Genomic DNA, 25,991 nt, shown 5'->3' with positions numbered 1-25,991 from the left:
ATATTAACACGTTAACATATTTAAGTTTGACATGGTGTTTCTAACAAATCATACTACCAAGAATTTGTATATATCTAAAGCTTAATTAAATTTTTAAGTATTGAGAAAGGGCACTTGACTTCAAAACTAGATACATGATAAACATATTAAATGGTATACATCTACCTCTATCCATATCCAGGATCTTATAAGCTTCATATTAAAAAATAGAAAACCAATATATTTATGAGGGGAAAATGAAGAAATAAGAGAAAGTTCAGAAAATATAGGGGCTAAGCCCCTAATTTTGTCTAGGAAAAGGAAAAAAAAGGGGATGGAAGGAGAAGAGAAAGATGATGATGATAAAGAACGTGCTGATTTGACAGAATTTTAAGTTCTTCCTTGCTTATTGGTTCAGGTTTTGTAGTCTTTGAGGGTTCAAGACAGCATGCACCAACATGTGTGTTGATTGAACCTTAAAAAATAAGAAAATAATAAAAGGAAACTAGTATATAAACCCACAAAATGAATATTTTAGTTTAATAGTATCTATTTAATTATTATAATATCTAAAAACAAATAACAAAAGTGTTTCATAGAGACATTTACAAAATTGGTAAGCGATTAAGTGAGGTGACCATCCATGAGTGCCTTATCACCTAGGTGTCGCCTTGACAACTATATACATGAACATGTGTTTCATGTAAAGATGTAGGAGTGCCTGGGAATTCCCATTCACATACACAAACACATTGTAAAAGTTGCACAAACAATCCATATATGTACATATAGGCTTGCATTGGCTGGGTGACTCACTGCATATTGTCTTCAATGTAGGAACAAGATTTAAAACTGTCTGAGCTTGAGTCTGAGAACCGAAAGATGAAGGTTGAGCTTGAAGAGTTCAGGGCTGAAGCTACTCATTTAAAGAATCAACAGGCAACAATAAGGAGACTAGAAGAACGCAACCGCCAATTGGAACAACAGGTTGGCATTACATTCAAAGCAGTGCATCAAGTTTTATTTCTTCCATTTTGATGCTGCATCTTAAATGACATTAGATGTAAATGCTGCTTGTACAGTCACAACATTTTATGTTCTGTAGCATTCACTGCAGATACTGAAACTGGTCCATAAATCCAATTTGCATAACTTTGATTGTTCAAAGTTTGAAATACAAACATAGAAAAGTAAAAGAAATCAAAGTTCATATTGTATTTTTTGATTACAAATATAATATGTCCTATAAATAGGACATTAGATAGGTTTTGGTTATTTCATATTTTAGGGGGTAGACTTGGAAATCAGATCAGTGTTTATTTCAACTATCTGGGAAGCCCTGCTTTGCAGGGGTGAAATAGAAAAATGACATTTGGAGATACAATAATAAATTAGATGACTTTTTTTGTTAAAAAAAGTAACTATAACTATATTACTACAAATAATAAATAACTACAGTGGGCCCCAGTTTGGTTTAGGGCTGCCAATGGGTTAGGTCTAGGTAAAAGCAGTCTTGGACCAATTATTTAATTGGGATAAAATCATAGACCTGATTATATTCTCATAGTAACTTAAAATAATACTAAATTATTTTTATGTTAATAAGTCAAACATTTTTAACTAATATTATCTTATTTATCATCTATCAAATTTACTATTTCAAACATAAAACATGATAAATATTACATATTCCCATAAAATAATCGGTTCCAGATCTGAATCAATTTTGGACAAGTAAGAACAAAAACTGACCCAATTATTAATCGAGACAAAATCATGGAACCATAACTGTTATAATTATGTTCAAAAAATTTAGCTTCATCGGGTAGACCCAACCCATTGGTTCAGCCCTAGTTTTTGTTAAATAAATTAATGGTTATATAATAATTTATTAAATGAAATGAAATAAATAAATGAATAAATAAAAGTTTATTGGGATGGGACTGATATAGGCTATCTCAAACCAGACCCGATCCGTTGACAACCCTAAATATTGGGCTCAAGGGGAGAGAATAATTTGTTAGTAAATTATTTCTAAATAAATAAATAATTTAGTAAAATAAATAAATAAATGTGTAGATAATAATAATAATAATAATAATAAATAAATAAATAAATAAATAAATAAATAAATGAATAAATAAAAGTTGAGATAGAGAATAGGAGGAGAGAGAATTAGGTGAAAGAGAAGAGAGATGACATTTTATTTTATAGGATGGCATAATCGTAAATAATTATGTGACACTCTTGTAATTTTCAAATGCCATAGAGTCAATTACATTTGAAGGTTTGTCTTATATGTGGCAGTCCCGTAATTTTCGAATATCATAGAGGCAATTACACATGAATATAAATAAGCTGATTATTGAAGGCGATTCGCAAGTGGTAATTGGCTGGATAGAGAAGGCAAGCGATGAGTTATGGGCATACATTAATGAGAAAAGGCATTTCAAGTGGCTAACCCAAGGAATGGATGTGTGTATCCGATGGGTTAAAAGATGTGCTAATTCATTTGTAGATGCTTTGGCCAAACAGGGGGTGGGAAGAAGCCATTTGTTTCAAGATACTATGTAATTTTTTTGTTGGGGGGGGGGGTGGTTAGAGGGTTTACCTCCCCCCTCCTTTGTATTTTAATCTTCTTATAATCTAATGAAAGTTTCCTGTTGTTTATCAAAAAAAAAAAAGGAAAAAGAGGCAATTACATAGTGAGGTAAAGAGAGTAAATTTGTCTTATATGTGACACTTCTATAATTTTTGCCTTTTCGGATACCATAAAGTCAATTATAGAGGGAGGTTTGTCTTTATGTGGCATTCCTGTAATTTCTTGAGGTCACTTTCATATGTTTCGTGGTCTTTATGTGTGGGATATTGTTTCTTGGAAGGAGAATGCACAATCGTACACCCATTTTATTGTTAGGATATGTTACATCTTAAAATAATTATGGTGCAATTTATAAATATGCCCTTAATAAGTAAGGGCGGAAGCAGCTATGAATAACATGGAATAAAAGATAAGGCCCATGGCCCAATATGAAATAAAATCTAGTAACAGAAAATAAGCTATGCGGTCTATGATCTCAACAGGTAGCATATTACAATGAGATGATACCTGAAAAACATCGTAAAATTTTGGAGTTAATTATGAAAAAGTTATCTACAAAAAAATGAAAAGAAAAGATGATATTGTAGACTAAAAATGAACTTATTACCATTTGAGGTTAGAACCCAAGTAGACTGGTAGTTGTAAGTTGTAACCTTAGATTAAGAAGATGTTATGCAAACCGTCAGCTGTAATGAGAGGGCCAACCAAAAATTTGTAGAAGCGAGGAGCTAGTTACCATCTCTGGAACATCTAGAAATGCTTTATTTTTTTATTAGGGAACACTTTTTCATGTTATCTTTCACAAGACTGAGATGTTTAGTGCTGAATTTTTATCTGATAACTCTTTTCTTTTACAATGTGGATGCAGAAATCTTTTCTATTTGAATCTTTTAGTACTGTTGGAGATGAGATGAAATTGTTGAAGTAAGAAAAGAGAAAAAAATATATGGGGACATAGAAATTGTTGGGAATAATAACAATTGAAAATAAACAGTTTGACTAGAAAAATTTATGTAGTGGTCGATCAGTTCACTATAATTTTTATTTTACTATTATTGTATAGCATTCTAAATTTCTACTCTGTTTGCAAGCCTCATGTTTTGGGTTATATGGTCCAAGCTTTTAATGATATGTACATTCATGTGGCTGTACAACTCTTCTTTCCTTTCTAATGCACTGACATTTGGCATGAGCTTAGATGGAAGAAAAAGTGAAGGAAACTGTGGAGATGAAGCAAAGGAGCTTGGCAGAAGAGAACCAAAAAATGCTAGAAGTCCTAAAAGAGAGGTATCACCTTTGATATCATGGAAAATTAGCCATCTCAACTTCTAGTCCTGCCATATGATATAAGAGAGGATAGAAGTTTTCCATGCCTTAACCTCGTCTTGGGTGCATATTAGGAATAAGAATAATTGATTTGTTACTGTTATTTTAGCTTATTTATAATTTATGTTGTGATTCATAGGAATCTAGCATTCCTATCTGAACATGCAGCATTTTTATTCCTATTGTGGCAGAGAGCGATTGTTGCAGGATCAGTTGAGGCAAGCTAAAGAAAGTGTTTCAAATATGCAGAAATTGCATGAATTTGCACAGACCCAATTGTTTGAACTTCGTGCTCAATCAGGTGTTATGATAAATTTAAATAGCAATTTCATATATGTTTTTCCACCCACTCAAGGAAGTCAACATCCATTGGAAAGAAATATGTTTTTATGGTTAGTTCTTTTGAAAAAAAAAATATCGTCAAACTCATTTCCCTATCTTTTCAGAGGAAGAAAGAGCGGCTAAGCAGTCAGAAGTGAATCTTCTAATGGATGAAGTTGAACGGGCTCAGTCGCGGCTGCTAAGTCTTGAAAGGGAGAAGGTGCATATGAAATTCTTTTTTCCCCAATAAGAGTCCTCCATAACCCTTCTTTAACTTGTATTTGTGTTCTCAGATATTTGATTTAATATAAAATATATTGCTTCCTCTCCATCTAGTGTCCTATTATTTCACCTCGGGTTCTTTTACTTAGTAGAAATTATTGGTCACTTTTCTCTTGTCTCTGAATTAAGTCACTTCTTTGAAGTGAAGGACACTAATTTTGCATTGCCTATCTATGCAGGGACTTCTGCGTTCCCAACTACAGTCAACAAATGAAGAAAATGAGAACAAGAAAAAGTGAGTCCATTTGATAAGAGATGTCTTTATCTTACCATTTTGCCTATAAAAGATTTGGTACTATGTTATGGGCCCGTGAATAAGATCTCGTCACGGAGAATGTTATGGGCCCGCAAATAGGATCTCGTCACGGGTCGGTCCATGGGGGAAACCCTCTGTTTTCCCTTGTTCCTCCCTGCTCTTGATGAACCTATCTAGGTGCCCTAATGGTGATTTGTTCAAGAGATCACCTAACTCTCCTTTACTCTCTTTCTTGACTGAATGTTCGATATCCTCATTCAATAATGGTGTCTCCTTAAATAGGAGATTACAAGAGTCCTAATCTTAGGGAGTCTCCTTGCTGAATAGGGAGACTTCCAATTCTATCTTGCTAAGGATAAGATAAACTAATCCTAATCTGATAATAAGATAAACTAATCCTAATCTGATAACTTACTAACAAGATAAGATCAGAGCAATAGAATAAGATAAGAACAAGCAAGATGATCTAATCTAATCTGGCGGTGGGTCAGGTTCCTGTTGCTGCCGGCGGCGATGGTACGTCTTTCCGAGGAATTCGTCCATAACATACTACTTATTCATCCATGTATATTAAGATTATGGGGGCACATACCATTCTACCAAATAAAGATTGAGTAGCTGTATTAGTCATGTTAAAACTTCAAACTGAAATCATAAATCTTGATAACCTGGATTCATTTGTTTGAATTACCAGGAGGGGATACCAAGTAAAAAAAAAATCAGGAGAGGATTTTCAAGCTTTCTAGGCATGTGAGTGCCTGCATTAGTTGGCTAAGGGTCAGTCTGTAGGATACATCATGAGGTAACCTCTTTTTTCATTGGTAACTGTTATGGGGAAACCTCTTGTTATACACTAGTTGCAGCTGTTTGTCTCTGTTAGATGAAGAGTATGACCAGGCGTCTTAAAGGATCTCTCACCAGGAGGGTTCCAGCTAGCTTTGGGGTAGTGAAATTTGGGGGAATTGAACCCAGAGCTGATATTGAATCTCGCCTTCATTAATCCTACCTACCAACATCTGACAATTAACCCATCACCCATTAAAAAAAAAAAGCTCTCCTACCAGTGATTTTGGTATGGAGCCAACAAGTGTTAGCTTATGTGGGAGAGAACTATGAATTAACATTTTTCCTTAATAGAGAAAGCATGAGCAAAAGCAGCACATAACATTGTTACAAACCGACATGCATATACACAAATTGATGTCTGTTACCAAGAATTAAGGATTAGTGAGTGAGAATGCCAAGGCATGTGCGTATTTATTGTTTGTGAATATTTTTGTTTTTTGATCAGCTATTGTTTGTGAATATTTTGGTGTATGTTTATGATCTTAATATGGATGTCTCTGGTTTTCAGTGATACTTTAGATACAACTACTGTCTTGGAGAATTCTTTGAATGCAAAGGAGAAAATGATATCAGAACTGAATTTGGAACTTCACAATATGGAAACTACTTTGTCAAATGAACGAGAGATACACATGAATGAGATCAAGAGGTTGAATTTATTGCTCAATGAAAAGGTATTTTGAGTTGCCTTTTTAGAAATGGTTTTGGAATGTGTTTATTCTTTAGACTCAGTTTGTTTGCAGTGCAAATAAAATTTGCACTGGTGTAAATGCATGGGAGTGCAAATAGGCTGTGTAAATTCTGGTTTACTTTTGCTTCAATATGACTTTGTCTTGTTTGATTGTGATAAGTAAAATAGGTAGTACAATAATTATGTCTTCACCTGGATGTACTCTGTAATTATTTTGCAAAACGGGAGGTGCTTAAATCTGAATTATTCTGGGCTCAATTGTAATCTTGCTTCCAGTTGGGGCTGCATCTCGTGCCTCTTCTGGATGTACTCTTTTATCATGTGGTAATTTTTCTGTTCTAATGAAATTTCTATCATTAATAAAAAGAATTATGTCTTCACCTTATATGAAAGAGAATGAAGATAGGAGGGTTATTTGTTTGGGAGTAAGGTAAGATGCAAGATGATGTGGCCTCCACTTATATAAGAGAGAATTGATGTTGGAGGGCAGTGGTGCGAATTTTGCACCAGTTTCTGAGAAAAAAAATTTGCACTTCCACAGAGTGCAAATGAGACAAAAAGTACACATTTCGTATAGGTAGGACTGCAAATCATAGTTATAAACAAACAGATGCAAAACTGAATCAAGTGCTAAATTTGTATTCAGTTCAGGTTTGCACTGTAAATAAATACTGCCTTAATTTTATTGATAAGAGTAATAATTCAGTAAAAATTAGCCTTAGGTAATAGATAATATTCCTCTGATTTTTTTTTTTGATAAATGAATAATGATTTTATTAATAAGAAAGAAAGTGTACATTCACCCTAAGAGGAAGCACGAGATGTTACCTCCCCTTGGAGGTGGAAGCATAAACAAACTCTTAACAGAATACAATCATAGAGTCGCAGAAAATAACTTAACCCTTGAAACCCCTTGTTTTGCCATGGCATTTGCTGATCTTCTGACCCACTGATAGGTGACTGACATATTCCTTGTGAGCCAATTAACTTTCTTAAGAAGATCCCTGTAACCCCATAGAACAGTTTCTGGACTCAACAACCAACCCACTACCACCTTAGAATCTCCCTCAACTATCAGATTTTCCACTCCTAGTTGGTTTGCGGCCTGTATTCCTTGCACTGCAGTCAGTATTCCTCTGATTGTTAATGTCCAAATCTGTTTATCTTGTGGCACCTCTCTCTATCTCTCTCAAATTTTATCAGTACCCGGATTTTGTATACCAATTGATATATAACATCTAGGTATCAAGATATCTGTTCTTTGTTATGCATGTATTCAGTGAATGGCATTAGCTTCATTAGTCTTCTTTGTGCTTACTCCAGCAATCTTTTATTGATGCTGTCTATTAGCTGCTGCTTCATGCTTTCTGCATTGTAGATTGTACAATGCCATGAAGAACTTGCTTGGCTCTGCCCGTATTTCAAAACAAATACAATTTGCATTTTCTTGGTTTGATCTTGCAAGGCTCTTTCTATAAGTCCACTTTATTAGACTTCTATTGAGGCTCCTCGTAGTCTCCTTGTCAAGGTCTTACTCTATCCAAGAATGCATATATGCCTAACCAAGGTTTAAAATGTTGATGTTGATGGAAATGTCGCTTACCAAAATATAGGACATATGTCGTAAATGTCGAGGGGAAATATTGTAAAAATTAGAGACGTTGTGGAAATATTATGAAATATGTGGAAATATGCAAAGATATTTTGTAAAATGGTAAAAGAAGCATTAATTCATATTTCTAGACTATTATCTTATTTCCAACCATTATATAAAGCTAAGAAACTAAGATCAATAACAAATTAGTAAATGACAATTTACTGATTTATTATGCATTTTGATGTTTTTACAAGGTTATCTGATATTTTCTTTTCTTATTTTTAGTTCTGATTTATTATAAATTCTAATATATTTATTTCACACTAGTAAATAGAAATACATTTATTATGACTTTTTTAAAATATTAAAGTTATAATACATTATGTTTTATTTATAAATTTAATAAACTGATTCTCCTTTTTGTAGTATTAAGATTATGATAAATTCTGATTTCTTATAAAACTTAGTGAATTTATTATGATTTTTAATACTAAATTTATAATAAATTATGATTTAGTATAAAATTTATTAAATTTATTCTGATTTTTTTATTAAATGTAGAATATGGTTTATTATAAAATTTAATAAACATTTTCTGATTTTAATAAATATTTTAAAAAATACTAACTAGTTAATATTTTATTACTTGAAAAATATTTTATGTTTTATATTATAAAGTAATTAATTTATTCTTTTGTTTTATATTTTGTTAATTCTTTTTATAAATATTTTATTTGAAATATTAAATAGAAATATTAATGGAATAATCTATATTAATATTACTAATATATTATATTTTTAATGTACATTAGTTGACATCCTGTCGACATAATAGGAAAAACTGTATTTTTTTGGTTATTTGGACCGATTTGGTCAACATTTTTCGGAAATGTCGACCGACATAATGTAATTTTTATATTACCATCCATTTTCATGTCAGTGAGCCTCGGCATCGACATATGTCGGGCGACATTAGCGACATTTGGCGACATTTGAAACCATGTGCCTAACAATCTTAACCTCCAAACTATTCATTTACAATATTCTTGTTGGTTTTTCCATTTCTACAAGTTACAACTTATATAGATCAATGAGAATTTAACCTAAACTAGTGCTAAACATATTAAAAACTAAAAATTACCTAGGAGATAATAATACTGCCTTGTCATGTATTCTCATGCTTATATTGGGTTGAGCATTGTCATATTGTAATGGACAACTGTGCCATATCTAGGTGACTAGGTCATTTTGGTTCCATTATGTTCGGAACAGATATTTTCCGCATTCTTTTCAGATGTTTTTCTTTGTTAATTTACAGGATACTGTGCTTGAGGACATGAAGAAAGAGCTTCAGGCAAGACCAACAACAAAACTAGTTGATGATTTGCGTAAAAAAGTCAAAATTTTGCAGGTGCTTCCCTTCTCTAGACTTAGTAATATTATCTTGAGTGGATTCTTCCATGTTTAATTTTACAACTGTTTTTTTTTTTTATCAGCAATAAGAACTGAAAATTTTATTAAGATGTACTAAATCTTGATAGTACCATATGTCAGATCAATCCCCACAAGTAACATATGTTACAATTGCGCCCAAAACAAGTGTTGCCCATATACCCTTGTTTTGCTAGAGTATCAGCCATCCCATTTGCAGTCCTTCTTACCCAATTGAATGTATTGTTCAGCTCCTATGTTATGCTTTCTATTTCCCTAAACTCATGCCTATAGATCCATGGCATGAGCTGTTTATTCTTGGCCCAAGAAATGATTAGCCTTGAATCCCCCTCTACTTCCAATTGCTGAAAGTTTGGTGCCATCAGTTCTGCCTTTAGTGAGTCTCCCAACTCCAAGGGACCTGAAAACATAGCCAATACTTTCCCTGTGCAGTCTCTAAAAACTCCTCCAATACCTGCCATTCCAGTGCTTCCCATGGAACTCCCATCAAAATTCAGTTTTATTTTATTAGTTTCTTGGGGTGACCATACCATAACCCTCTTTTCCTTTTTTCTTGAGGAGGCTGCCACTTCAGGCCATGCTCTTATGATGCCATTCACAACTCTTCCCCAAGTTCACTATCAGATTAGAAACTGACTCGAAAGAAACAGTGGTTTCCTTTCAACTGTTTTTTTTTCAAAAGTTACATGAATCAGTGTACCAGAATGAAACCCAAAAGGTAGTTATAAATGAAGAAAAGTTGAGGAGCATCCTGTGTATCTTACTTTTAAGTTATTATTGGATGGGCAGTCAAAATTCATGCATGGTGGAGATGGCACATGCATCAATGATATCCTATTTTAAATATCCTTTCCACTTATAAATGTATTATAGGTAGATAATTTTGAGCTTAATCAGTCTTAGAAAGGTGAAATTATTTTATTTTTACTTTTATAAATTGTTTTCTATGCTTATGTTTCAAAAAATCCTGCATGGGTTGATATTGACAATACAAGAACATCATGAGGGAGTTCACTACTTGAAAGTGTTTTTCTGGACCCTTTAAGATCTGATGTGAAACTTTAGTCCCCTAGTCCAAAAGGTTACTTCACGTGTGCTTCCTTCTTTAAGTCCCTTTGCTCTCCCTCGGGACAAGTGGGTTTCCCAGCTAAGGAGATTTGGTCTAGACCTGTACCTCCTAAAATTATTATTTTCTGCTGGTAGGTGTTCTATAGGAAAATCAGCACTTTAGACTTATTGCAGAAGAGAAGGCTTTCTCTGTGTCTGTCTCCTAATTGGTGTGTACTTTTCAGGGCTAATGGTGAGGATTGCTCTCACTTACTTATAATCTGTTCTTTTTCTGTTGCTATTTGGGGTTGGATCTTTGCTTTGTTTGGTTGTAGATGGAACTTGACCACAGCCGTAGATCAGATCTTTGACCCTTCCTTCTTTGTGTGGCCCACAAAATTTGGTAAAACAATGTGGAGGTGCATTAGAGCTACTGCTTTGTGAACAATTTAGGAAGAAAGAAATGCAAGGATTTTCCAAGAGGAGAGAAATATTCGAACGTAAAGGATTGCATTTTGACCAGGGCAATCCATTGGCTGAGATGGACTCCTTTAAAACATATTCCTTTGATGACGTTTGGAGGAACTGGATTGCTGTGGCTAGTAGCAGTAACAGGAAGAACAGGGTACCAGCTGTGTGGGTGCCTCCTTCAGAAGACTGGACAAAGCTGAATTTTGATGGTAGCAGCCAAGGAAATATGGGTCCATCAGGGATAGGTGGGGTGCTGAGAGATAAAGATAGTAATATATTAGCTTTATTCTCAGGCTCCATGGGTATAGGAGACTCTATTAGAGCTGACCTTCTAGCAGCAGTACAAGGTATTCAGATTGCAGACCAGTTGGGAGTTCAGAATTTGCTTATTGAAGGAGACTCCAAAGTCATTGTGGGATGGTTAAAAAACCCAGCTTTGGTTATTTGGTGCTACAGGGATCTTATGAGGAAAGCTAATTGGTTTTCAAGGAACATGACTGTTAATTATCAGTGGGTGGGTAGAACAGCTAATACCATAGTGGATGGGTTAGCTAAACAAGGGGTATCAAGGGAGCATTTATTCTGGGCAGCGCTGTAAACTTTCTTTTCCTAGTCTAAGGTAGTACTTTGTTGTTGTTGTGGAGAGATACCAGCTTGTGCCTCTCCTTTGGGCAGGCTGTATTGTAATATCATTTTGATTATCATGAATAAATTTTCAATCATTTATCAAAAAAAAAAAAAAACAAAAAAGGGACAGGAATATTAATGTAACTCTGATCTAAAGATCAGTCAATGCATTGGCTGATGCTATGACCAAGCAAGGGGTCAATAGAGGGCAGTTATTCTAGGGACTAGGTGATTCTGGCGCGACACTGGGGCACCTAGTCACCTAGGTGACATCTAGGCGATAAGAATTTTATAATATAAAGAACTAACTTTTGGCTAGTTCCCTAGTTTTATATACCATTCAACATGTATATTAATTGAAAAAAAAAACAGCAATTTTCTTTATTAAGAACATTAAATTTCCTCTAAAAATGTGGCAAATCCCATACACAAAGTTGTAAAATTTTAAATCTAATTTCAAATAAAATTCTTCTTTGCTGATAAAAAAAATCATTATTTTCAAAACTAATACTACTATAATAAGTATTTACTAGAGCAATTTCATATCAATTAGCAGCTTAAGAAGGTTATTAACTTTATATGATAAATATTTAAGATGGAAAGTAAAATAGAAAAAACAAGGATGGAATTTCTATTTTATTTAATTAGAGAGAGAGAATAGAAAAAAAAGAACTTTATACTAATATCCTTTTTTCCTCTTTCTTTTTTCTTTCTTTCTTTTGATCTTTTAAATTTCAATAGTAAAACATTAAAACAAAGTATAAATGATATATATAGCATATAATCAAATGTATTAACACACATATTATTAAGATACAACAATATAAGTGATATTACATAAGGCGCCTGCCTTGTCATTTTTGTCGCCTAGGCAGGCGCTTAGTCACCTAGAAGGCCCACCTAGTTGCTATAAGTCAAGGTGTTTGGACAAGCGCCCAGCCATGGGTGCCTAGTCGGCTAGGCAATGCCTTGACAACTATGGCAGGGAGAGTGGAATTAGGATTTGGTGAACTGAATTCTCAGAGAACCTGGGAGCTCTTTGAGAATAACAGAATGAGAATGAATAGAGAGCATGGTCCCCCTTCTTCATCACAAGTCCTGCTATTTATAGATCAAGATAGGGCTTTGGCGTGGGCAAGAATTCTAGAATCTTCTTTAAGTGGTTACTGGTCCAGGTTTCTAGGTTGATTCGAACGAGGACATGTGTTAGATTGCATAGTGGGGATCAATGAATGGCTTAATCACTACTCTCATAGGATCCTACCACATCTCATACTAGGGGATAAAATCTGAAATCACGCATGGCCATATGAGCAGTCTCACTTGTGCTTCTGTTCCCGGCTCATGGCTGGGGACCACGGTCCTGTCCCTCATAAGAAGAGGCAGTCACGGTGGATTCTGTTGTTGGAGAATCTGTGGCCCCCCTTGAGTCTGCTTGTTGCAGGACGTATGTTCACTGGTTTCTGGAGTGTGCAGCCACGGTTAATTTGTAATAGCACCACGGTACAATACCAGTCTATCCCCTTACAAGGGGGATACATAATGTAACAGCAACTTATTTTTAGTTGTTAATGCATGGAATGTGAGGGTTTTGAGGGATCCAGGGAGGAGAGAAGTGATAAGAGATGTGGCGAGATGGCACAAGGTGGAGGTGATTTTGCTGTCAGAAACAAAAGAGGAAGAAGTTGATTGAAAAATTATTATTGATGTGTGGATTTCTGATGTTGACCTTCAGCAATTTTAAGTAATTCGATCTATAACGAAATTAATAGGTAACCAAATCTTAGATAAACTTGAAATACTCAAATCCCTTAAATTGATAACAAAAAATTCAAATCCCTTAAAAATCCAAATACTAATAACCTCTTTGGTTGGCAATTGAAATGGAATCATTTCAGTTATTCCTCTTTATCAATAAATTACCTATCAACTATAAAAAAGAGTTCAGTGAAAATAGTATAATTTAGTTTTCTTTTTAAGATATGTTATTAAATTATTGATTCCTTTAATTTTTTCCTAGTAAAGATAATTCTTGAGACCAGCACTTACGTAATTATCCTTACAGTCCACATGAAAATTTTCTGCATCGTCTATCCTCTTCATAGAAGAAAGTTAAGGTCTTGGATTCTTTGGAGATGTATGATGACGTCTCTTTTAATTGGTAGATTCCTTCTAGCTTTGTTATTTTATGACTTATGGCTTGAGAGTGTGATATACTTTTTTTTTTAAGTTAGATTTTTGGCATTGTTATATTCCTTTAACTCTGTTCTTTACACTTAAAGGCTTGAGAGTTACATGCCTACTGTATCTTTAACTTGTCATGCACTTCATGGTGTTATGATGTATCATCATGCTAGTTGCTTTAATATTTTGTATGCAATATTTTCTTTTGATATTTTATATGCATTTATCTTCCTTTGCATTGCATCATTGGTCCCAACAGTTTCCAGCAAATCTCTATTGACCTTTCAGTTGTGTTTTTTTCACCATAGGCAGTAGGTTATAATTCAATTGAAGCTGAAGATTGGGAATTAGCTACAAGTGGAGAAGAGATGAGCAAGCTGGAATATCTACTTCTTGATAAGAACCGGAAAATGGAACATGAACTCACACAGTTAAAGGTATGGACTGGATTTAGTGGTTATGTTTTCAACACTTTTATGTCCAGTTTCACATAATGATACTAAATGAATATCCATAAAGATATGCCTAAAGAGTAGCAAAGATACAGTTGAAAATTTGCCACATGTCTCTTTCAGTACTTTGTTCTCATTTGGTATTTAATGAGTATTGCTTTTCAGTAGCATCATCTTTCCATTTCTTATTTTCAGGTCAAACTCTCAGAAAAAACATCTTTGTTAGAAACAGCTGAAGCCAAGGTTGCTGAGCTAAGTGCTAAGGTGAATGAACAACAAAAGTTAATAGCAAAACTTGAAGATGATATATTGAAGGTGTGGACCTTTGACCTTCAGTTCCCTCTCTATTATGTGGCTATTTGTTCACTCCATCTTTTGCAGATGTCTATGCTTGTGGTCTTCAATCCAAAGTATATTAGGAGCAACATTAGTGCCCAGAACCATCTAACGTTGGGATGATGTTTCATGTGATATCTGTGGTTTGTATAGTTCAGAAGTGTAATGGCTAGCTAACTGCATTTCTGAAAAATATGAATCACAGTTTACTGAAAACTGAAACTATATATACATAAATTTGTTGCCAGAAAAGAGTCTAACCACATTAAAAGCACCAGAATATTATACACTGTTTTGAAAGGTCCTAGAGGCGTACCTCAAGGTGAGGAACTAAAAAACATCTCGGGGTACACAATGGAAGTGCAGAGGTGTATGCCATATATGCTTTTACCTTTGAAGCTAGTTTTTTTTCTATAATAAAAATGTTATAAATAAAAGTTAGGTAACCATTTTATTGTGTTCCCTATTATATTTTAACATAAAACAGTGGATGAAAACCCTCCATTTTTTTTTACTTTAGTATTTTAGTAAAATATTCAAAATAGATTTTGGGGCACTGTAGCTTCAATTTCTTTTAATACATTACACTCATTTGAATATGAATGACACTTGTTTATGTTAATGTTGTGCATTTTTTACTTTGATAAGTAACTGTAAATTGTATTAATTATGAACAAAGTTGTACATAGTTTACGAGAGATCTTTAGGGAGTGTAGAGAGACTGGGCCGAATGGGCCCTAGCCCATTACCATCTTATTGATTAGTTCTTTCTTGCTATTTTTTCTTAATGGGCCTTTTCTTTATTTGCCTTTAATTCTTTTTATGTTTTCTAAGTATGCTGATGAGGTGGACACCCACTTAAGGGCAGATTTGTAATTTATGTAATCCTAGTAAGATTAATAAAAGATTAGAGTGGAGAAAGAGAAGATTATCAGACTCCTTTATCCCTTCTTCTCCATTCTTCCTTCTTCTTGTTGTCTTCTTCTTCTTCTTCTTCTTCTCTTCCTCTTCTACTATAATTTGAAATATTTTTACTATTTTTTATTGGTCTGAATCACATCTTGGTATCAGAGCAGGTCTTCCTTCTCTTTTATCTTTCTTTTCTTTTCACATACACTCTTCTAATCGAAAGGTGTATGGAGAGAGAGATAAGTTGTTGATTATTCAGAGAACTTGTATGCCTAGTTGGTAGAGGGTTTAGAGAGCTAGAATCTGGCTGCAGATTGCCAAGAAAGTTGGGCTGCTGATTTTTTGCCCAAAACCCTAGCCGACTAAGGAGCTTCCAATTACAGGTTAAAGAGACTGTTTGGGTGTGGCACTAAAGGCCTGGAGGGTTCCTTTTGATCTCCAAAAGTGGGGGTTGCAGTTAGAAGAGGTTTGGGAAGCTCTGGTTGGAGTGACTACTTCTCTCTTTCTCCTTAGAAGCCAGGTACAGTGAAACCCTAGTTTTGGGATTTTAAGTGTTGGACTGACCTCAGTTAGGTCTATAAAGCTTGAAAACCTTGTTTTCTGATTTTTGTTTGATCAATGGAGCAATCTGGAAGTGAGATGAAGTAAATCTCGGTGCCAGGGGTTGGTTTCATAGATTCCATTTTGATAGGAGTGACTACAATCAAACTTGACGGAACAAATTATTTAGCTTGGGCACAATCTATAAAGATTCATGTCTGTATTAGAGGTAAACTAGGGTTTCTCGCGGTAGTAAGGAGAAACCAAAAGAGACTGATCCTACATATGAGAAATGGATGCAGGATAACTACACAGTTATTGGATGGTTGGTAAATTCTATGTAGCCCCACATAAGTCAACATTATCTTTGGATGACTTTAGCCAAGGAGATTTGGGATAGTGTTATAGAAACATATTCTTGGAAATTAAATGTTGTAAGGGCCTACAAACCAGTGTTTTAAAAGACGTGGGAGGTGTACGCCTGGAGGCACGCCTCCAGGCAAGGCACTCCCAAAATGCCCTGAGGCGTATGCCAAAGGCGTTGATACCTCTGAGGCGTGCTAGAGGCGTGCTAGAGGCATACACCTCATGCACACCTGATATGAAAATAAAGGGAAAAAAAAAGAAAAAAGAAAAAAAGGAAAGGAAAGGAAAGGAAAAGAAAGGAAAGAGAAGAAAAAAAGAGAAAAGGAAAGAAAAGAAAAGGGAAGGGAAGAAAAGATAAGGGGAAAGAAAATGGTTTGCCCCCCACCCCTTCGGCTGGGGGGCTTTGCCCCCCAGACCCCCCCCCCCTTCGAACCACTATTATGCATCTTTATTATTTATAATATAAAAGATTTTTATTAAAAATAAAGAAAAAATGAGATCCCCCCCTTCCTCTTCATCCTCCTCCTAACCCCCCCTCCTCTTAAGAAGGCTTACGCCTCCTTGTGTTCGGGAGGCTTATGCCTCTTGCGTTCTGAATTACGCCTCACGCCTCTAGGTAGTGGAACGCCTCACGTCACGCCTCCGTGTTTTAAAACATTGCTACAAACTGAAGAATGATGTAAAAATCTGATACAAGAGGAGGAGTGTAGCTGTCTACTACACAATGTTGAAGTCACTATGGCAGGAGATTGATGTTATGGAAGCAGTTGTATTGGAAAACACCAAGGATGCAGAGACATTTAGGAAATTTGTGGAAAGAAACAGGGTGTTTGAGTTTCTTACAGGACTTAACCTTGAATTTGATATTACGAGACAAAATATTCTGGCCAAGGATGAAGTAACACTTGCTCAAGCATATTCTATGGTGAACAATGAAGAGAGCAGGTGACAGGTATAGTTATAGGGTCCACCACCTTTAGAACATTTTGCACATGTTGGAATAAAACCAAAGGGGTCAATTGAGAAGAAAGAGGTGATATGTGAATGCTGCAAGAAACTGAAACATATTAAGGATACTTGTTGGAAACTTCATCCAGATCTTCTTCCAGATAGGTTTTGGAACAACAACAACTATCTTGTTGATTTCTTTCTTGTTACTTATTCTTAATGGACCTTTTCTTTATGGGCCTTTAATTCTTTTTATGTTTTCTAAGTATGTTGATGAGGTGGATGCCCACTTAAGGGTAGACTTGTAATTTATGTAATCTTAGTAAGATTAATAAAAGATTAGAGTGGAGAAAGAGCAGGTTATCGAACTCCTTCTTTCTCCCTTCTTCTCCATTCTTCCTTCTTTTTCATGCTGTCTTCTTTTTCTTCTCTTCCTCTTCTGCTATAATCTGAAATATTTTTACTATTTTTTATTGGTCTTCTATAATCCACTCTCAAGCCCATACTTTCCCTTTGCAAATGAGCCCAAAGCAATTCCTCTCTAATGATCCTTGTTTGGCTAAACCATCAACCATGCTATTATCCAATCTTTGTACCCATTGAACTTTGACATGCATGTTTCTTGTTAACCATTTAAATTTCTGCATTTCATTCTTATAGGACCACAGCACATTATCACTATTCTTCAATCAACTAATCACCACTTTTGAGTCCCCTTCAATAATTATCTTGTTAAAATTCAGATCCTTTGCTAGTTGCACCCATTGAAGAACAGCCATGAGTTCTGCCTTTTTAGAGTCCCCAATGGCAATTGGGCCTGCACCCAAGAACAAAGCCCTTACTTGGCCTTCTTTGTCTCTAGAATGACCTCTCACTGTGGACTGCCCCAGATTTATGATGCTGCTGCCATCAAAACTAAGCTTAAGAAAGTCTTTTTGAGATGGTGTCCATTGCCCATCACCCACCTGCCATTTAGTGGATAATGTGGCCATTTCTCCTCACTTCCTTATAACGCCATCGAAGGAGAAAGATGAAAATGCATCCAAGGATTTTATCCAATGTATTACCCTTACTGCAATGCATTCAATTAATGTCTCCTTGCTTCTTTCTTGCTCTTTGAAGATTTTAATATTCCTCTCTTCCCATATTGTCCAAGCAATAGCTGCCCTAGTACATCTCTACATGTTTCTTTCTTTCTTTTCTGGCCAAGTAAAGGTCAAAGGGTAGACTAAACTAGCCACATCTTAAAGGGAACTCCACCTTCACACAAATAGAGAGGAGAACTATTTACAAATACTAGTCACAAATAGACAGGAGATTAGTAGGTGGTAGCAGGTCTTACCATTGGTTTTGCAAAGAAGACATCGGTTAGGGAATAAATACCAGTTAGTTTTTCTCTTTTGTAGGGAGTCCATCATATTGACCTTTCCACAGAATAGTGGAACACTTCTCAACAAAAGCTCCAATTTTGGAAGGAATAGGAGTACACTAAATCTCTTTTATATGAAAAGCATTACTACTGAGTTAGGATAAAGAGCATGGAGAAAAGAGGCTCAAGAGAAAGATCCTGATGGGTTAGGGACCCAAATATGACCATCAACTTTTTAGGATCCAACCAAACCCCTTCCAGGAACCGTAGAAGATTTAAGACATCAGGGTATTTAGAGTCTCCAATACCTCTTATATAATTATGAATGGTGATACTTAATGTCAAGATACTTCAATTCTATGTTTAAATGTGATAGCTTTATTATTAAAAACTGCAAACAAGGTTCAAAATATCAATACACCCCAATATGCCAGATGGTGTGTATTGGGTGTTTCAACCACATGCGAACCTTTCTTTTAGGGGTGGGTGGGGGGGGGGGGTCTTAGGCCTGACTATCCTCTAAAATTGATTAAAATGCCAAAAGCCTTGTATTTGAGGTATCAGGGGTATGTCAATATGGGGCATATAGTATCTACATTTTGAACCTTGATTGCAAATACGAAATTTTCTAATATTGGTTATACAAGCATATCACTCTTACCAACAGAAAAAGAAAAAGAAAAAGATGGCCAATGCTCTAGCAAGACAGGGGGCTGAGAGGGAACAAATGTTTTGCGCACAGTTGCTAGAGATTTAAAAAGAAACTAAAAGGGTCAAGATAAAACTCCTTATCTCTAAAAAGTGGACTTGTACATACTGGATTTCTCCTAATATCAATAAAATTTTACTGTTAATCATCAAAGAAAAAGAGAAAGAGAATCTTATTATTTTTTACTCAATCCATGTCACATTCTTTGCCAAGATAAGCACTTACATGTTTCTTTGCGTCCTTGTCCGTGTTCCTCCCTTCCTATAGAGAGACTGGGCCGAATGGCCCATAGGATGCTTTTATTTGTTTATGTTTCTGTTTATTTTGTTAATGGGCCATCTAACTAATAGGACTTTTTTATATTATGTTATGCTTAATTAAGTTAATCGCCCAAATAAGGGCCTCTTTGTAAATACTAGAACTTTGTAAATTATGTTTTAATGAAAAGGATTAGGGAAGAGAGAAAACATTCGATTGACTTCCCTCTAAACCCTATTGCTGCCAACTTCTTCTTCTTCTTCTTCTCTCCTCTCCTTTTCATTAAAACATAAGAAGAAAAACAGTCCTAAGGAATGAGAGGACTGATTTAAAAGTTGTGAGAAGGTGTTAGATATCAACAGTGTAGAGAAAAGGAGAGGAGAGAAGAAGAAGTTGGCGGCAATAGGGTTTAGAGAGAATGATACATTATCCTTGGCTAAGATATTCTGTCTGGTGATGTCAAACTCGGGATTCAGCCTTGTCAAGAATTCAAATATCCTGTTTCTCTCAACTAATTTCCTGTAAGTTTCAGCATCATTAGTACTTTCCCAGATAACAGTTTCCATTAGATCTATCTCTTGCCACAGAGATTTCAGCATTGAGAAGTAAACGGCCAAAGGTCTCTCCCTCTGCCTTAAATTATTCATATCACTCCTTAACTTATATCCCCTGGCCACATTCAGTTTTTCCAAGTAAGTTTCAGGCACACTATCCCATATTTCCTTGGCTGAATTCATCCATAAATAATCTTGATTGATTTGTGGTTGCATTGAGTTCACTAACCATCCAATGATGGTATAATTCTCTTGCATTCATTTTTCATAAGATGGGTTACAGAGAGGCCCTTAATTGGGAAATTAACTTAATTAATCATAACATAATATAAAAAAAGGCCCATTAACACAATAAACAGAAACATAAACAAATAAAAGCATCCTATGAGCCATTTGGCCCATTCTCTCTACACTTCCCTTTGTGTCTTGGAATGGGATTAACTTTTTTAAAGGGTTGAATTATTTAAATATTTAATGAGCCTTATTAGAGAGTTTTAGAATTTTGAAAAGGTCAAGATGCAATTACATAGTGTTGCATGGACATGATTCAGTGTTGATACACCAGGTGGAAGTAAGGCCTTGTATGTTTGTTGATATTTAGAGAGGGGGGGGGGTGAGTTGGTCAGCCAGTAAGTTGACCACAATAACCTCATTCATTTTCCGCTATAGTGGGTCCCTTGGTAAATGAGGATACCCTCCCGTGATGTAGATTTAAAAAGAAAATAACAATTTTCATCAAAGTGCATTGGATATTTTCATATTTTATTGGACTTTTTAAGTTAAAGTATTTGACAATAATTTTCAATGTGTTGTGGTATAGATGCTTCATGAGTGCTCAACTGCTCAAGACATTTAACCTCTTTGAATATCACTTTTTTTCGATAACCATTATAATATCACAACTTGAAGTCCCCATTCACCCTCCAGCTCCAGCTCCAAAATCTGGTGTTGAGGGAGCATAATCTTCCTATTTGGAAAATTATGCATAGTAGGTAGAAACTTTAATTGATGTAGTAGCATGGCATGGTTTGCTTAAGATTATGGCTTGTCTAGAATTTATCATTGTTAACTATTTTGGTAACTTTCTTGCTTTTAGCATTCTTTCTCGTATTAGTGATATTCTAGTCATGTTTTAGAAATTATGTCCATTGTTTACTACTTGTTTTGTTTGTTTTTCATCATCTTGCTTTTGTTACAGGGCTATAGCTCTACAGATCGAAAAGGCAGTATTTTTGATGATTGGGATCTTCAAGAAGTGGGATCACCTGAACTATCTGAGGTATTATTCTTTCTTTTATCATGCCCTTGAGTTGACAAGAAAATCCATGCAAAACCTGTTGTGAAACGTTGCTAGTTTTCTTGTAAATTATGTTTTCCAACATTTCCATGCAATCATGTAATCAGAAGTATTTCCAGATGTGTATGAGGCATTCAATTCAAGGAGCACCTTGAGGCAAGGTCTGGTGTCCTCAAAATACACCATGGCACACTACTTATGTGCTAAAGATCTTTGAGGCTTACACTTAAATGGGCTGAAGTGTAGATGAAGTATACTGTCAGATACACTTCAATACTGAAGTGTATGTGCCAGGAGAAGGGAGAGAACCGAGAAAAAAAGAAAAAGCACAGCCTACTGTGATGGTGGTGCTGCTGCCATGTCCAAAAATGAAGCCTTCTGTGGTCAATACACCTATGGTGGTGGTGGTGCCGCCTCTTCTCCCTCCATGACCGACCAATAAAGAAACCACTGTGCTATGGTTATAAGAGATAAAATTTCTTTTTTTATATAATAGAACAATTTTCTATACTAGAGTTAAATTACATAGTAGCCCCTAATAACTTCAATCATTGGAAACTGACCTTAGAACTATAGTGGGTTGAATTCAGTAGCCTCAGACAACCACCAAGATTATGAATTACCTCTGCTTTCTTGTTGTCCCCTGCTTTGCTAGTTCCTCTGTTAAGGTGTTAGAAGATTGAGATACCCACTTTACACTTGTTCTTAATTCCTTCATCAGGTCTTTAACCTCTCTTAGCATATGTCTATGCTTCCAAGAACCCTCTTGATTTCTATGTAATCACCCTGTTACAATGTATTATTAATAATCTGAATTAAAGAGAAAAAATATTAATATGTAGAACTAAGTTAGAAATCTTAAAATGCACCCAGAGATCCAGAGATTCCAAAAATACCAAGATTCACTTAGATCTGAAATCTGTGTCGTATTTCCTTTCTAAGCATTGCATCACAATAAGAGCTTGTTATATATACGGAACAATATATCTCTTAAGTGACATAATGTCTGTTTATGGCTTACTATTTGGAAGACTCGTTATAGCAGTTTATAGGTGCAGTTATATTGTGGCAAAATCTCCAATGTTATTGTTTTCTGTATTTGTAATACATGATTTTGTATTTACTATACCTCCTCTAAGTGCATAATGATTCATATGTAACCCATTATCCTGGATCAGCATGCAGATCATAAACATGTTTCCCCAGAACAAGATCAAAGCTCAATGCTTAGGGTTATTTGCAACCAGCGAGATCGGTTTCGGGCACGTTTGCGAGAGACAGAAGAGGTGTAATGTTTTACATAATGCAAATAAACACCTAATGAACCTATGTTTTTTTCCATCCTTTAATATCTGCATGATATTTTTATCTCATGAAACTATTGTCTAATAAGCACATTTCCATGAATTTTCCAAATGTAGGAAGTGAGGCAGTTGAAGGAGAAGATAGGGGTGCTCATGGTAGAGCTGGAAAAAACAAAAGCTGATAACGTGAAACTTTATGGGAAAATCCGCTATGTCCAGGATTACAATCATGAGAAACTAGTTTCTAGAGGATCAAAAAAGGTATGGTTTAGAAATTGTTGTTACTGTTTTCCTTTTTCAAATATGGTTTATGTCAACACTCTTGGCTGAATAGAGAAAAGAACAAGGATAATCTTAGAGGTGTCAAGAATGAAAGACCCCAACCTCAAAGAGTCTCTTATATATTAAAATATATGTACAATTACAAGAATGCCCACATAGGGCTGAAAGAGAAAAGAAGAATAAGATGTATAAGTAATATACAACAGGGACTATACTAATAAGATACATCAAGTTATAGAGTCTCCACACTCCCCCTCAAACCGATGCCTAGACATAAGCATCAGTTTGTCTATACGAAAGAGATGTTGAACTCTAGTCATAGCTTTGGTGAAGATATCAGCAATCTGCATGTCTGAGGTTACATGAGGAAGCGATATAGACCCAGTAGTGAAAAGATCTCGAATAAAGTGGCAATCCACCTCGATGTGCTTGGTCCTCTCATGGAAGATAGGGTTAGATGCAATCTTGATAGCACTTGTATTGTCTGCATAGAGAGGAATAGGAGTAGAAAGCTAAATGCCAAGATCCATAAAGAGAGATAGTAACCAAACAATCTCACTGCAAACCGAAGACATGGGTCTATACTCTATTTCAGTGGAAGACTTGGAGACGGTTTGTTGTTTCTTACACTTCCAAGAGATGAGTGAATCATCCATAAAAATACACCACCCAGAAGTGGACCTACGAGTGTCTGGACAACCAGCCCAATCCACATCAGCATATGCTCTCAACTGAATAGGAAAGGAGGAGAAGAAGAACAGCCCCTGATAAGTTGTGCTTCTAGCATATCGAATGATGTGATGAACAACAATCATATGAGGCTGAAGAGGAGCAGAAACAAATTAACTAACAACCTGAACACCATGAGAAATATCAGGCCGAGTCATAGTGAGATAAATGAGGGACCCCACAACCTGGCGATACAAGGCAACATCAGGAAGTAATGGACCTTTAGATTTAGATAGCTTAAGATTTAGCTCCGTAGGTGTATCAACATGCTTTTCATCATTAAGACTTGCAAGTTTAACAAGGTCAGAGGCATACTTCTGTTGACAAACAAAATAGCATCGATCATGTTTCGACTGCTGCTACAGTAGTCCGAACAGGAAGAGGAGAAGAAGAAGAAGAAGAAGAAGAAGAAGAAGAAGAAGAAGAAGAAGAAGAAGAAGAAGAGAAGAAGAAGGGTCTGTCGAAAATCTGATGGTTAACCCATCCAGTCGACCCCCTTAATCTATATTAGATTCTAATAATGTTTACAAAGACAGAAATGCCCTTACTTAAGTGTGGGGCAGAGTAACTCTAATAACACTGCCACATAAGCAAGTTACTTAATAAACAGAAGAAGACTAAACTACCCCTATTCGGCACATCTTAACACTCCCCCTCAAGCTGGAGAATATATGTCATATAATCCCAACTTGTTACATAGATAGTTCACTTTCCCTGAGCTTAGAGCTTTTGTAAACAAATCTGCCCACTAGTCATTGGAGCCCACATGTTCTGTATTTATCTCTCTGGCAAGAACCTTCTCTCTCACAAAGTGGCAATCAACCTCTATGTGCTTTGTTCTCTCATGAAAGATAGGATTGGATGAGATATGTAGTGCAGCTTGGTTGTTACAGTACAATTTCATAGGTTTATCCATGTGAAACCCAATTTCTTGTAGGAGATTCCTCAGCCACACTAATTCACAGGTAGTGTGAGCCATGGCCTTATATTCGGCTTCAGCACTGCTTCTGGCTACAACCGTCTGCTTTTTACTCTTCCATGTCACAAGATTTCCTCCCAGAAATGTGCAATAGCCTGTAGTAGATCTTCTGTCACTCACTGAGCCTGCCCAGTCTGCATCTGTATACCCAACTACTTCAAGTTTTCCTCCTGGTTTATACAATAGCCCACGGCCTGGAGCTCCTTTCAAATACCTCACAATTCTAAGGACTGCATCCCAGTGAGGTACACGAGGGTTCTGCATGAATTGGCTCACCACACTGACTGCAAAGGAGATGTCGGGTCTCGTGATAGTCAGATAGTTCAGCTTTCCCACTAGTCGTCTATACCTTCCAGGATCTTCAAATACTTCTCCTGTATCACTGCTCAACTTAACATTTGGTTCCATAGGGGTCTCAGCCGGTTTTGCACCTAACAGTCCCGTTTCTTCTAATAGATCAATGACATATTTCCTTTGGCACAGATTCACACCTTGTTTTGACCTGGCAACCTCTATTCCCAAGAAATACTTTAATGTTCCAAGGTCCTTTGTTTGAAAATGATTTTGCAGAAATACCTTTAGTTTGCCAATCCCCAATTTATCACTACCAGTGATGACAATATCATCCACATAGACCACTAATAAAATCTTCCCAGCTTCTGAGTCATAGCTGAACACTGAGTGATCAACCTGGCATTGCTTCATTCCAAAACTCTTCACCACTTCGTTGAACTTCCCAAACCAAGCACGTGGAGATTGCTTCAACCCATAAATTGCTTTCTTCAGCCTGCACACCTTACCACCCTCCCCCTGAGCAACAAACCCAGGTGGTTGCTCCATATATACCTCATCCACTAGATCACCATGGAGGAAGGCATTCTTTATGTCAAGTTGAAGGAGAGGCCAATCATACATAACTGCCAAGGAAATTAGGACACAAACGGAACCAATTTTAGCCACCGGAGAGAATGTCTCCATGTAGTCCACACCATACACCTGTGAGTAACCTTTAGCAACAAGTCTGGCCTTCAGACGCTCCACACTACCATCTGGCAAGTATTTCACAGTATACACCCATTTACAGCCCACAACATGCTTCCCAGGTGGGAGAGTAGTAAGTTCCCACGTTTGAGTATGTTGAAGAGCAGAAAATTCCTCCTCCATTGCCCGCTGCCATCCAGGTGAACTAAGAGCTTCTTGAACATTGTTAGGTAGGGAAATAGAAGACAAAAGTAAAACAAACTGGCGATGTGAGGCAGAAAGACGAGATAATGAAAC

The 25,991-nt window shown here is 35.9% G+C and overlaps 1 protein-coding gene across 1 annotated transcript in view; it reads left to right on the top strand.

Moving 5' to 3' along the window:
- LOC148854770 (protein CASP) overlaps positions 1–25,991 on the top strand; it is a 44,828-nt gene that overhangs the window by 4,254 nt on the left and 14,583 nt on the right. The window contains exons 4-15 of the mRNA XM_088984708.1: positions 817–966; positions 3,780–3,868; positions 4,099–4,208; positions 4,354–4,448; positions 4,690–4,745; positions 6,121–6,286; positions 9,219–9,311; positions 13,990–14,118; positions 14,329–14,448; positions 21,321–21,401; positions 22,598–22,705; positions 22,841–22,984. Coding sequence (XP_088840834.1) covers positions 817–966; positions 3,780–3,868; positions 4,099–4,208; positions 4,354–4,448; positions 4,690–4,745; positions 6,121–6,286; positions 9,219–9,311; positions 13,990–14,118; positions 14,329–14,448; positions 21,321–21,401; positions 22,598–22,705; positions 22,841–22,984 — 1,341 coding nt within the window. The remainder of the gene's footprint in view (positions 1–816; positions 967–3,779; positions 3,869–4,098; positions 4,209–4,353; positions 4,449–4,689; positions 4,746–6,120; positions 6,287–9,218; positions 9,312–13,989; positions 14,119–14,328; positions 14,449–21,320; positions 21,402–22,597; positions 22,706–22,840; positions 22,985–25,991) is intronic.

This window comes from Nelumbo lutea, chromosome 4, assembly GCF_056320005.1.
Source record: "Nelumbo lutea isolate HS-2025 chromosome 4, American lotus-T2T, whole genome shotgun sequence".
Lineage (NCBI taxonomy): Eukaryota > Viridiplantae > Streptophyta > Magnoliopsida > Proteales > Nelumbonaceae > Nelumbo > Nelumbo lutea.
This window is presented reverse-complemented; position numbering and strand designations above follow the sequence as displayed.